The sequence below is a fragment of the Schistocerca nitens genome, chromosome 9, assembly GCF_023898315.1.
Source record: "Schistocerca nitens isolate TAMUIC-IGC-003100 chromosome 9, iqSchNite1.1, whole genome shotgun sequence".
Lineage (NCBI taxonomy): Eukaryota > Metazoa > Arthropoda > Insecta > Orthoptera > Acrididae > Schistocerca > Schistocerca nitens.
Window position 1 is genome coordinate 113,530,358 of NC_064622.1, and position 12,945 is coordinate 113,543,302.

The 12,945-nt window shown below is 42.9% G+C and overlaps 2 protein-coding genes across 3 annotated transcripts in view; one reads left to right on the forward strand and one right to left on the reverse strand.

Moving 5' to 3' along the window:
• Positions 1–11,451, reverse strand: part of LOC126203773 (citron rho-interacting kinase) — a 214,406-nt gene extending 202,955 nt beyond the window's left edge. Inside the window, exons 1-2 of the mRNA XM_049938141.1 lie at positions 11,192–11,451; positions 10,850–11,025 (exon numbers count right to left, since the gene is read on the reverse strand). Of these exons, the coding sequence (XP_049794098.1) occupies positions 10,850–11,025; positions 11,192–11,387 (372 nt within the window). The 5' untranslated portion in view covers positions 11,388–11,451. The remainder of the gene's footprint in view (positions 1–10,849; positions 11,026–11,191) is intronic.
• Positions 11,452–11,768: 317 nt separating this feature from the next.
• The window catches only part of LOC126204425 (AP-5 complex subunit mu-1-like), a 61,351-nt gene continuing 60,174 nt past the window's right edge, over positions 11,769–12,945 (forward strand). For both annotated transcript variants that reach the window (XM_049938814.1, XM_049938815.1), the window contains exons 1-2: positions 11,769–11,922; positions 12,020–12,138. In XM_049938814.1, coding sequence (XP_049794771.1) covers positions 11,858–11,922; positions 12,020–12,138 — 184 coding nt within the window. In that variant the 5' untranslated portion in view covers positions 11,769–11,857. The remainder of the gene's footprint in view (positions 11,923–12,019; positions 12,139–12,945) is intronic.

The window sequence follows — 12,945 nt, forward strand, 5'->3', positions numbered from 1 at the left end:
ACATTCATGATCTCCTCGGGAGGTATAAGTAGGGGGAAGCAATATATTCGATACCTCATCCAGAAACGCAACCTCTCAAAACCTGGATGGTAAGCTACACTGCGATGCATAGTGACTGTCTTTCAGAGTCTGCCACTTGAGTTTGCTAAACATCTACGTAACACTATCACGCTTACCAAATAACCCTGTGACGAAACGGGCCGCTTCTCTTTGGATCTTCTCTATCTCCTCTGTCAACCCGACCTAGTACAGGTCCCACACTGACGAGCAATAATCAAGTATAGATCAAACGAGTGTTTTGTAAGCTACATCCTTTGTTAATGGACTACATTTTCTAAGGACTCTCCCAATGAATCTCAACCTGGCACCCGCCTTACCAACAATTAATTTTATATGATCATTCCACTTCAAATCGTTCCATACACATACTCCCAGATATTTTAGAGAAGTAACTGCTACCAGTGTTTGTTCCGCTATCATATAATCATACAATAAAGGATCCTTCTTTCTATGTATTCGCAATACATCACATTTGTCTATGTTAAAGGTCAGTTGTAACTCCCTGCACCAAGTGCCTATCCGCTGCAGATCTTCCTGCATTTCGCTGCAATTTTCTAATGCTGCAACTTCTCTGTATACTACAGCATCATCCGCGAAAAGCCGCATGGAACTTCCGACACCATCTACTAGGTCATTTACATATATTTAGAAAAGCAATGGACCCATAACACTCCCCTGTGGCACGCCAGAGGTTACTTTAACGCCTGTAGACGTCTCCCCATTGACAACAACATGCTGTGTTCTGTTTGCTAAAAACTCTTCAATCCAGCCACACAGCTGGTCTGATATTCCGTAGGCTCTTACTTCTTATCAGGCAACAGTGCGGAACTGTATCGAATGCCTTCCTGAAGTCAAAGAAAATGGCATCTACCTGGGAGCCTGTTTATAATATTTTCTGGGTCTCAAACAAATAAAGCGAGTTGGGTCTCACACGATCGCTGTTTCCGGAATCCGTGTTGATTCCTACAGAGTAGATTCTGGGTTTCCAGAAATGACATGATACACGAGCAAAACTGGGTTTCCAGAAATGACATGATACACGAGCAAAAAACATGTTCTAAAATTCTACAACAGATCGATGTCAGAGATATAGGCCTATAGTTTTGCGCATCTGCTCGACGACCCTTCATGAAAACTGCAACTACCTGCGTTATTTTCCAATCATTTGGAACCTTCCATTCCTCTAGAAACTTGCAGTACATGGCTGTTAGAATGTGGGCAAGTTCTTTAGCGTACTCTGTGTAGAATCGAAATGGTATCCCGTCAGGTCCAGTGGACTTTCCTCTGTTGAGTGATTTCAGTTGCTTTTCTATTCCTTGGACATTTATTTCGATGTCAGCCATTTTTTAGTTCTTGCGAGGATTTAGAGAAGGAACTGCAGTGCGGTCTTTCTCTGTGAAACAGCTTTGGAAAAAGGTGTTTAGTATTTCAGCTTTACGTGTGTCATCCTCTGTTTCAATGCCATAATCATCCCAGTGTCTGGATATGCTGTTTCAATCCACTTACTGATTTAACGTAAGACCAGAACTTCCTAGGATTTTCTGTCAAGTCGGTGCATAGAATTTTACTTTCGAATTCACTGAACGCTTCACCCATAGCCCTCCCTATGCTAACTTTGACATTGTTTAGCTTCTGTTTGTCTGAGAGGGTTTGGCTGCATTTAAATTTGCAGTGAAGCGGTCTTTGATTTCGCAGTAGTTTCCTAACTTTGTTGTTGAACCACGGTGAGTTTTTCCTGTCCCTCACAGTTTTACTCGGCACGTACCTGTCTATAATGCATTTTACGATTGCCTTGAACTTTTTCCATAAACACTCAACATCTGTTAGGTAGTCTGAAATCTGCCTCTTATTACTCTTGCTAAACAGATAAACCTTCCTTTTTTTATATTCCTATTTACTTCCATATTCAAGGATGCTGCAACGGCCCTTTCATCACTGATTCCCTGTTCTGCGCTTACAGAGTCGAAAAGTTCGCGTCTGTTTGTTATCAGTAGGTCCAAGATGTTATTTCCATGAGTCGGTTCTCTGTTTAATTGCTCGAGGTAATTCTCAGATAGTGCACTCGGTATAATGTCACTTGATGCACTGTCCCTACCACCCGTCCTAAACATCAGAGTTTCCCAGTCTATATCTGGTAAATTGAAATCTCCACCTAAGACTATAACATGCTGAGGAAATTTATGTGAAATGTATTCCAGATTTTCTCTCAGTTGTTCTGCCACTAATGCTGCTGAGTCAGGAGGTCGGTAAAAGGAGCCAATTATTAACCTAGCTCGGATGTTGAATATAACTTCCACTAATAATAATTCACAGGAACTATCCACTTCTATTTCACTACAGGATAAACTACTACTAACGGCGACAAACACGCCACCACCGGTTGCATGCAATCTACCCTTTCTAAACGCCGTCTGTGTGTTTGTAAAAATTTCGGCAGAATTTCTCTCTGGCTTCAGCCAGCTTTCCGTACCTATAACGATTTCAGCTTCGGTGCTTTCTATCAGCACTTTAAGTTCCAGTATTTTACCAATGCAGCTTCGACAGTTTACAATTAAAATACCAATTGCTGCTTGGTCCCCGCATGTCCTGACTTTGCCCGGCACTCTTTGAGGCTGTTGCCCTTTCTGTACTTGCCCGAGGCCATCTAACCTAAAAACACCGCCACACAACCCCTGCTAACCGTGTAGGCGCATGCTGTGTGTAGTGGACTCCTGACCAATCCAGCGGAACCCGAAATCCCACCACCCTATGGCGCAAGTCGAGGAATCTGCAGCCCACACGGTCGCAGAACCGTCTCAGCCTCTGATTCAGACCCTCCACTTGGCTCTGTATCAAATATCCGCAGTCAGTCCTGTCGACGATGCTGCAGATGGTAAGCTCTGCTTTCATCCCGCTAGCATGACTGGCAGTCTTCACCAAATCAGATAGCCGTCTGAAGCCAGAGAGGATTTCCTCCGATCCATAGCAACACACATCATTGGTGCCGACATAAGTGACCACGTGCAGATGGGTGCACCCTGTACCCTTCATGGCATCCAGAAGGACCCTTCCCCACATCTGGAATGACTACTCCCCCCCCCCCCCCCCCCGTATGCACATGGAGTGCACATTGGTTTTCTTCCCCTCCCTTGCAGCCATATACCTAAGGGGCCCCATTACGCGCCTGACGTTGGAGCTCCGAACTATCAGTAAGCCCACCCTCTAGGACCACCCGGATCTCGCAGACTGATGGGCAACCTCTGGAACAGGACAAGCAGCCATGTCCGGCCGAAGATCAGTATCAGCCTGAAACTGGTTCATCAGACGAACTGGAGAGGCCTTCTATTCAACCCTCCAGAATGGCTTTCGCCCCCTGCCACACCTCAAGAAGGCCCACTCTACCACGGGTGAGGGGTCAGCCTCAATGTGGGCAGTATCCCGGGCAGCCACAGCCATAGTCCGATCGGGGGATGTGTGGGACGAGCTGGCCATCCCCGAAAAAAACCCATCTGGATTCCCACAGTGATGCCCATTGGCAACAGCCTCAAGCTGTGTGACCGAAGCCAACACTGCCTGAAGCTGGGAGCGAAGGGATGCCAACTCAGCCTGCATCCGAACACAGGAGTTGCAGTCCCTATCCATGCTAAAAACTGTTTTGCAAAGAACGTCTGAACCAATCTACAGAGAGCACAAACAAATCGACCCAAAATGAAAACAGTTATTAAAATACAAGACTGCCTAGTAAATGCAGTAATGCTGCTACTTGTGCACTGCCGACACACTGCTCGGTGGCAGAAGGCTAACTGTACTGTCAGTAACGTACAAAGAGTATTTGAAAGAAATAAAAAAATGACAGACGACTACATGACTACAAGTCACAAATATTAAAATGCAAATCTGCCCCTGCTAATTACAAAACTACACAACGATTTGACAGATTTAACTAAACAAATGCGCTATGAACTCTCAAACAAATTTTCAACTTGACTACTACACTTATATGACCGCTAAATAAGCCACTTGCTGCTACTTGCGCACTGCTGACACCCTGCTCAGCGGCAGCAAGCTGACTAGCTAGCTTTTTTGCTATACTAAAGAACTCTATGACACTGTGCATGCATCTGTTTATAATGAAAGCAGTTTGCCATCGTAGGATGATGGTTAAAAATGCGGAGAGCATGTCTCCACAAGCGAATGGCATTGCAGCGCCCCTCAGTCCACCAAGGGACTGGGGCACGGCACGGTATCGAAGTAGTGCGAGGAATGGAACGTTCTGCAGTGATAAGGATCATGTTTGTAAGAGGTTTCACCCGGTCATTGCAACTGCAGGAACGTTGTTCGTTGCAGGTTGCCAGGGAGGAGCAAAGCATCCAATCGGCGTTAGAAAGCTGCCATTTGGTTGTGCATGTAAGTGGGGTCGGAGTCAGTGATCGGATGGCACATGGGAAATGGTCAGTCAAGTGCATGTCAGAGAGAACAGACCACACAAGATCATGGGCAGGCTGGTCAGCGCAGAAGGAGAGGTCCAAATGGGAATAGATGTGAGTGGAGTCTGAAAGGAACATGAGTGCTCCTGTGTTAAGGCAGATGATGTTAAGTTGACTAAGGTCAGCCAAGAGGGTTCGTCTCAAACAGATTCTTGGAGAACCCCAAAGGGGATGGTGTGCACTAAAGCCACCAAGAAGCAGAAAGGCGTGAGGGAGTTGCCCAATAAGTTGGAGGTACACCAGCCTGTTGTTGTTGTTGTCTTCAGTCCTGAGACTGTTTTGATGCAGCTCTCCATGCTACTCTATCCTGTGCAAGCTGCTTCATCTTTCAGTACTTACTGCAGCCTATATCCTTCTGAATCTGCTTAGTGTATTCATCTCTTGGTCTCCCTCTATGATTTTTACCCTCCAAGCTGCCCTGCAATACTAAATTGGTGATCCATAGATGTCTCAGAATATGTCCTACCAACCGATCCCTTCTTCTAGTCAAGTTGTGGCACAAGCTCCTCTTCTCCCCAATTCTATTCAATACCTCCTCATTAGTTATGTGATCTATCCATCTAATCTTCAGCATCCTTCTGCAGAACCACATTTCGAAAGCTTCTATTCTCTTCTTGTACAAACTATTTATCGTCCACGTTTCACTTCCATACATGGATACACTCCATACAAATACTTTCAGAAACTACTTCCTGACATTTAAATCTATACTCTACGTTAACAAATTTTTGTTCTTCAGCAACACTTTCCTTGCCATTGCCAGTCTACATTTTATATCCTCTCTACTTCGACCATCATCAGTTATTTTGCTCCCCAAATAGCAAAACTCCTTTACTACTTTTAAGTGTCTCATTTCCTAGTCTAATACCCTCAACATCAACTGACTTAATTCGACTACATTCCATTATCCTCGTTTTGCTTTTGTTGATGTTCATCTTATATCCTCCTCTCAAGACCCTGTCCATTCCATTCAACTGCTCTTCCAAGTCCTTTGCTGTCTCTGACAGAATTACAATGTCATCGGCAATCCTCAAAGTTTTTATTTCTTCTCCATGGATTTTAATACGTACTCCAAACTTTTCTTTTGTTTCCTTTACTGCTTGCTCAATATACAGATTGAATAACTTCGGGGATAGGCTACAAACCTTTCTCACTCCCTTCCCAACCACTGCTTCCCTTTCATGTCCCTCGACTCATAACTGCCATCTGGTTTCTGTACAAATTGTAAATAGCTTTTCGCTCCCTGTATTTTACCCCTGCCACCTTACGAATTTGAAAGAGTATTCCAATCAACATTGTCAAAAGCTTTCTCTAAGTCTACAAATGCTAGAAATGTAGGTTTGCCTTTCCTTAATCTTTCTTCTAAGATAAGTCGTAGGGTAGTATTGCCTCACGTGTTCCAACATTTCTATGAAATCCAAACTGATCTTCCCCAAGGTCGGCTTCTATCAGTTTTTCCATTCGTCTGTAAAGAATTTGTGTTAGTATTTTGCAGCCGTGACTTATTAAACTGATAGTTCGGTAATTTTCACATCTGTCAACACCTGCTTTCTTTGGTATTGGAATTATTATATTCTTCTTGAAGTCTGAGGTTATTTCGCCTGTCTCATACATCTTGCTCACCAGATGGTAGAGTTTTGTTAGGGCTGGCTCTCCCAAGGCTATCAATAGTTCTAATGGAATGTTGTCTACTCCGAGGGCCTTGTTTTGACTCAGGTCTTTCAGTGCACTGTCAAACTCTTCATGCAGTATCGTATCTCCTATTTCATCTTCATCCTCTTCCATTTCCTCAAGTACATTGCCCTTGTATAGACCCTCTATATACTCCTTCCACCTTTCTGCTTTCCCTTCTTTGCTTAGAACTGAGTTGCCATCAAAGCTCTTGATATTCATACACGTGGTTCTCCTTTCTCCAAAGGTCTCTCTAATTTTCCTGTAGGCAGTATCTATCTTACCCCTAGTGAGATAAGCCTCTACATCCTTACATTTGTCCTCTAGCCATCCCTGCTTACCCATTTTGCACTTCCTGTCAATCCCATTTTTGAGATGTTTGTATTCCTTTTTGCCTGCTTCATTTACTGCATTTTTACATTTTCTCCTTTCATCAATTAAATTCAATATTTCTTCTGTTACCCAAGGATTTCTACTAGCCCTCGTCTTTTTACCTACTTGATCCCCTGCTGCCTTCACTACTTCGTCCCTCAAAGCTACCCATTCTTCTTCTACTGTATATCTTTCCCCCACTCCTGCGAATTGTTACCTTATGGTCTCCCTGAAACTCTGCACAACCTCTGGTTCTTTCAGTTTATCCAGGTCCCATCTCCTTAAATTCCCACCTTTTTGCAGTTTATTCAGTTTTAATCTACAGTTCATAACCAATAGATTGTGGTCAGAGTCCCCATCTGCCCCTGGAAATGTCTTACAATTTAAAACCTGGTTCCTAAATCTCTGTCTTACCATTATATAATCTATCTGATACCTTCTAGTATCTCCAGGATTCTTCCATGTATACAACCTTCGTTTATGATTCTTGACCCAAGTGTTAGCTATGGTTAAGTTATGCTCTGTGCAAAATTCCACCCTGGAGACACCAAATGACGGAGGGATGTGAACAGTACAAAGGGAAAAGGTCAAGTGTGTGTGTGTGTGTGTGTGTGTGTGTGTGTGTGTGTGTGTGTGTGTGTGTCAAAAGCAGACCGGGAAGAAATGTGGGAGCTCAAAGTGGTCGTGAGGATGCAATTTTGTTTCCTGAAGATAGAGAACAAGTGAACGCTATGATTCTAAGAACAGCCGTAAGTTCTCTTTGTTGTATCAAAGGCCATGAACTTTCCACTGCAGGACAGTCATGACGAGGAAAAAATGAAGCTGTCACCTCAGCAGTTGCTGAGTGCCAGCATTTGAAGACTCGCTGCTACAGGGCATGGAGGCAGGAGGATTCTGCTCCACGAGGTCTACAGAGGCCTTGGCATTCTGCTTCTGTTGGTCTGCGAAGTCCAGGACAGAAAAATAGCTGGTGGTGCACACCAGCGACACGGAGGTCGGCTGGTGAGGGAATCATGTGGTGACACCATCAAAGACTATCTCTGAGTCGGCAAATGAGAAGGCAGTTTCCCTTTGATTGACTTCTTGGAGCCTTTCCAGTTGGCAGAGGAAGACTCAGATTTTTGTTGGCTGGAGTGACATAGGAAGTCTTCGCACGAGTGTTCTTTCTGTTCTTGCCGGCCTGCCGGTTGTGTAACAGATGACTTTGCCCCATGAGGTGAAAGTCTAGTGGCATGTTGCACAGCTGGATGAGGAGATGGGAATGCTACCATGATGCTGGGCGATTTCACTACTGCGGTGCTGACTTTGATGTCACATTTCTGGATGGCCATGTCCTTCATGTAGCAAGAACAGTACTGTAGGTGCCAGATGGTAAAATGCAGGGTTTCCAACTGGCCAACAACTTGCGAGCAACCGGGTAAAGCACTTTTTCTTCAGGCGCATCTCCTGGACAAGCCACTCATTGAGATACGCAGGACAATCTTGAGAGGAGGTCGCATGATCACCATTGCAATTGATACAGCAGAGAGGAGACGGACAATAGTCCTTGTGAGCATCCCTCCACATGTTGCACATTTGGCCAGGTGCCGACAGGACATTCGAGTGTGGTTGTACAGACGACACTTTTCAGATTGTGATAGCTTCATAACCTTCTTTGATCTTTGATGGAAGTAGTACTCTTTCAAAACTGAGAAAAAGAGCACGTGTGGGCACTAAAGACGCAGCTACCGCTTTTATCATCCAATGGACTGCAATGACACCCTAATCAGAGAGGTACATTTGGATTTCTGCCTCAGTCAGACCATCGAGCAGCCTAGTGTACATAAAACCACAGGAAGAAGTCAGTGTTCAACGGGCCTCAACACAAACAGTATAGCTGTGGAGGAGCGACGCTGCAAGCAGTTATGCTTGAGAACCAGCAGTAGTGACCAAGAGCAAAGTGCCATTTCGTAAACAAGAGCAGGATTTGACAGGGCCAGCAAATGCATGAACACCTTTATGAATAATAAACGGATTTACTGTAGCAAAGGACTGGCTTTCTTCAGCATGTGAAACCACGATTAACCATGTTGCAGCTGGGAGGGTCTTTGAATCATTAGCCTCATTCCATTTATGTTTGGTAGACGTTGACAAAGAAAAAGACGATTTGCTCATTGTGAGAAAATCCCATATGGTTGCCAGCATCTTCAATGGTGCGCTCCTCCAAACTTGGCGCCCTCCTCAGAAGAGGGCGCACCCACCTTAGGTGATTGTTCACACCTCAGGTCATACCTCCCGAACACCTGACAGGCGGACCAACTGGCAATTTAGGAAGGTAGCAGCACAGGCAATCACGTCTCCCTGGGACTGGCCGGAAATACGGAAGCGTCCGATCCCGCCCGTCTGCTTTGACCCATGACGTCACAAATATGGCGGAAACGACCATAAACCACGATTCCAATATAGCGCAGATAAAGTCGGTACGTACACATTATGAGGACGAAAATACATCGAAAAACAAACATACACACTTTCCACAAAAAGCCTAATGACACTAATGGGACAAGCGCAGGAAATGGGGTGTTTTTGGCTGGGGGCAAACTAAATATAAACAAATTTAGACACCCAACCCCATACAAACCACACAAAACGACGAAAAAAACCATCACAAAACTCCACAAATACCACAAAACACGATATCATCTGGAATCAGACACTTCCCTTGACCTATAAAGCTCAACAGCAGCTCCCGATCCCGTAAGTTAGGATCAAACACTTCCCTAGGCCTATATAGCTCAAAAACATCTCTCGATACCAATAGCAACATACACAGACACACATTGGGATCGAACACTTCCCTTGACCTGCGCACTTAATTTTATCCGTCATATCCATTCGTGAACATAAACAACAACAGATTAATTTTACTAAAATTACCACACGATGTACAGCGAACAACACTAAATTAACCTTCACACAAAATCGTTAACTCACTGAAATGAATTACACTACAAACACAGCCGACACTCTAACAATTCTGGATAATGAGCAAAAGCAAACTGAGCCCATTACACCACACAAACGAAATCCATGAACATACCACCAGAGAGCTCAACAAACCACAACACGACGACATCTACAAACACGCCACACTCACAAACCTAACTCCGCGCCGTCATGACGTCACACACGACAACACCCTTACGTCATGGGTCAAAGTAGACGCGTGGGATCGGACGCTTCTGTCGACCCGGACTGGCCTTTACCAGGGGGTATTTGTGAACCCTACCTGTCACATTGGGGCTGGGAATTAAGTGTTACCCAATCACCTGTTTTACATCAGATGCTTGGGCTGAGACATGTTCCCAAGGAAGTAGAAAAAGAATAACAAGTGTATAGACATGCAGCACGGAAGGGAAAAGATGCTGCAAAGGCTGGAGCCCTGTGGTAGCCAAGCAAGAACTCGCCAAAGAGTGGTGAGCCCCTTGAGTGGGTAATGTGTTGACCACACTGTTTTCCATACTCTCTCAGCTCTTACTTTATATTAAATGTGGATATAAAATATATTTGATAGAACTGTAAATTCATGGAATGTGTGTCCGTAAGAGATTCTGCCCTGAGCAACAAATGTTAATTACATATTTAGCTTATATAGTTGGTTTTTGCAATTATTGTTTCTTCTTGGCAGTTTTGCGACTACACCACACTTATTTCAATCTTAACGTGATGCAAAACTATCTGCTCACAAATAATGTAATTATTTGTCTCCTACATTAAATTTTATGCTTTGATGAGGTTAATCTTTGACTGTAATACACAAATTAATGGCTTTATAATGCTGTTATGTAATTTACCAATATTTCTACCCCGAAGATTCAGTCAGGTATATCTGTGTTGGGAATTATTGCAAAGGGTGTGATGTCTGAAACCTGTCACAAACACAAGGTATCCAACGGCTCAAAACAAAATCTGAACTTCTGGAGACTGATAAAACGTTTCCCTCGGTACATTTTCTATAATGCTTTCCACATTTTGGAGGGATGCTATGGGCTATGGCATCAGTGTCTTATCGACTATCATCATACGACACTTAGTATATTTACTTTAGTTTATTTCGCATGTTACTGCTACAGGCAGCTTTCAATTTAAGAAAAAGAAATGTTGCGAAATGCTGATCAATGCAATTTTTTTATCCATTTTTGACGTCACATAGTACGGTAAAAAAAGGAAAATATTTTACAAAATGTTAAATATAATGAAAAATTGTAGACCAATAAAAATTCTTGAATAATGTCACTTACCAGATTCTGATCAAGTGTTTGATCCTTTCGCAAAGTTTTCATTGCATAGATGTTTCCCGTTTGTTTCTCTCTAACAACTTGGACAACACCAAAATGCCCGCGTCCAATAACTTTCTTCACCTCGAAATCGGTAACATTAACGCGCAGTCTTCGAAGTTCTGCCACAATTCCACGAACTGTTGACAATTATAGCAGAAAATTAGAGCTTCTGGGGAACATCTGTTAATGCCAACCGTGAAAGAATAACTTATGATCAATGTAGTGATTTAGTAAGCTCAAAAGGCGTAGATATTTACGGGAGACAAGCATCCCACTAAAATATTTCTTATAAAAGAAACTCACATTTTTCAACGAACAATTCGACGTGTCTGTCCTTCTTAAGAGCATCGTTACTGCATTCGTCATACAGTACTATCAAGGCATCAAGCAGTCCTTCTCTTCCTAGACAATTATTCTTAAAAACACATTTATCGGCGTTAAGTATAAGTTTGTTCAGACGCTTAATACGAACGCAAATAGGATCTCTGCAGGGTTCCATCGTATTTGGTACGTTGCGGCGCTATCACTTCATTAACACAGTTCCGTATTTGTTGCAATAAAAGTAGATTGTAGCCCACTAATGTCAAGCGACGTACACAATTAACACACAACTCAACAGCCCCAACCCCAAATGCCTAACATAGCATACATTTGAATTTGGTGGGGACAACGCTGATTGGCTCTCTCGAAGCAGAGTTGATCTTACCCAAACAATGTAAATGAAGCTTCCGGTAAGTGAGAAAGCTTAGTAATGGCAATTATCAAACGACCAGATGACAGATATTATTGGTAATGACTTTTCAACTGTGAAAGGATATTTTATAATTAATTTAAAAAAGACAAAAAAACAGGAAAGTGATACAGTTGTCGTAATGTATGGAAGTGGTATATCTCCGTAGCAAACAAATTGCAATGTTATTGTTTACATATCGGATGTTTTGATGTTCGCTGTGGTATGTCAGTACAGAAATGAGTTTGCGTGCAATATGGATCGTTTTACCCAGCAAGGATGCCGCTTCGCCATTATATGTAAAGTAAGTTCGTATACTGAAACCTATGTGCCATGTTTCAAAATTATATTTAGTACTCAAGAAGATGACATTTGTGAATGCACATTCATTGCTTTTACAGATATTTTCCTACCGTGGAAGCTCGAAGTAAATCTCAATTGGGAGGTAAATATGTCCCGATACCAGATCCAGAAGACTTTGTAAAACTTCTGTTGCTACAAGTGGGGCTTGTTCATAGAGGTACGATGTTCATCGATTTACTTCCATTTATCACCCATGTATAAAATATGAAAATCTCAAGGACTGTAAGCAAAGGTACATAATCCGGAGCAGACATGACAGACAAGTAAGAATTAACCAGTCTGAGGCATACTCGTACAATTTCCTCTGGGACACATTGTCACCATTCACCAAATACTACAGCTAATTTCACAGTGTGTTAACATTTTGTGATCTATTGCTGTTTTTAGTGAAGCTGACTCCACTCGGATACGTAAAAAATGTAAAAAACGTTTAGAATTTGGGGGGAGGCGTTTATTTTTGGTCACAAATAGTTCCTTAATGTCAAACTTTTTGTTTTACGAACAGCGCTATAGTGTAAATTTCGTAATAAAGTATATATGAGATTGCAGGTCTATGTCTAGAAGTACCTTATGGTTAAATTAAGTCAAAAAATTTAGAACTAAAGATGATCAGGTGATAATAGTGCAGGGACCTATGGGACAAGGAACTGCTCGAACTAGGGAAAGGTGTTGTATGATGTTGGGGATAACCTGAACAAAACAACTTAATCAAGGGTCATTTCCTAGCAATCTTCACCAGATACATCTACGTACAAACTATGCAGGCCACCATAACGTACATGGTGGAGGGTACCACGTATCGCTACAAGTCATTCCCTTTCCTGTTCCTCTCACATAAAGAGTGGGGGGAAAAGAAAAACCACTGACTATAAGCCACTATATGGCCTTTAATTTCTCTCATCTTCTCTTTGTTGTCCTTACATGTAAAGTGTACTGGAGGCAGTGTCTGAATTTTCCCAACACT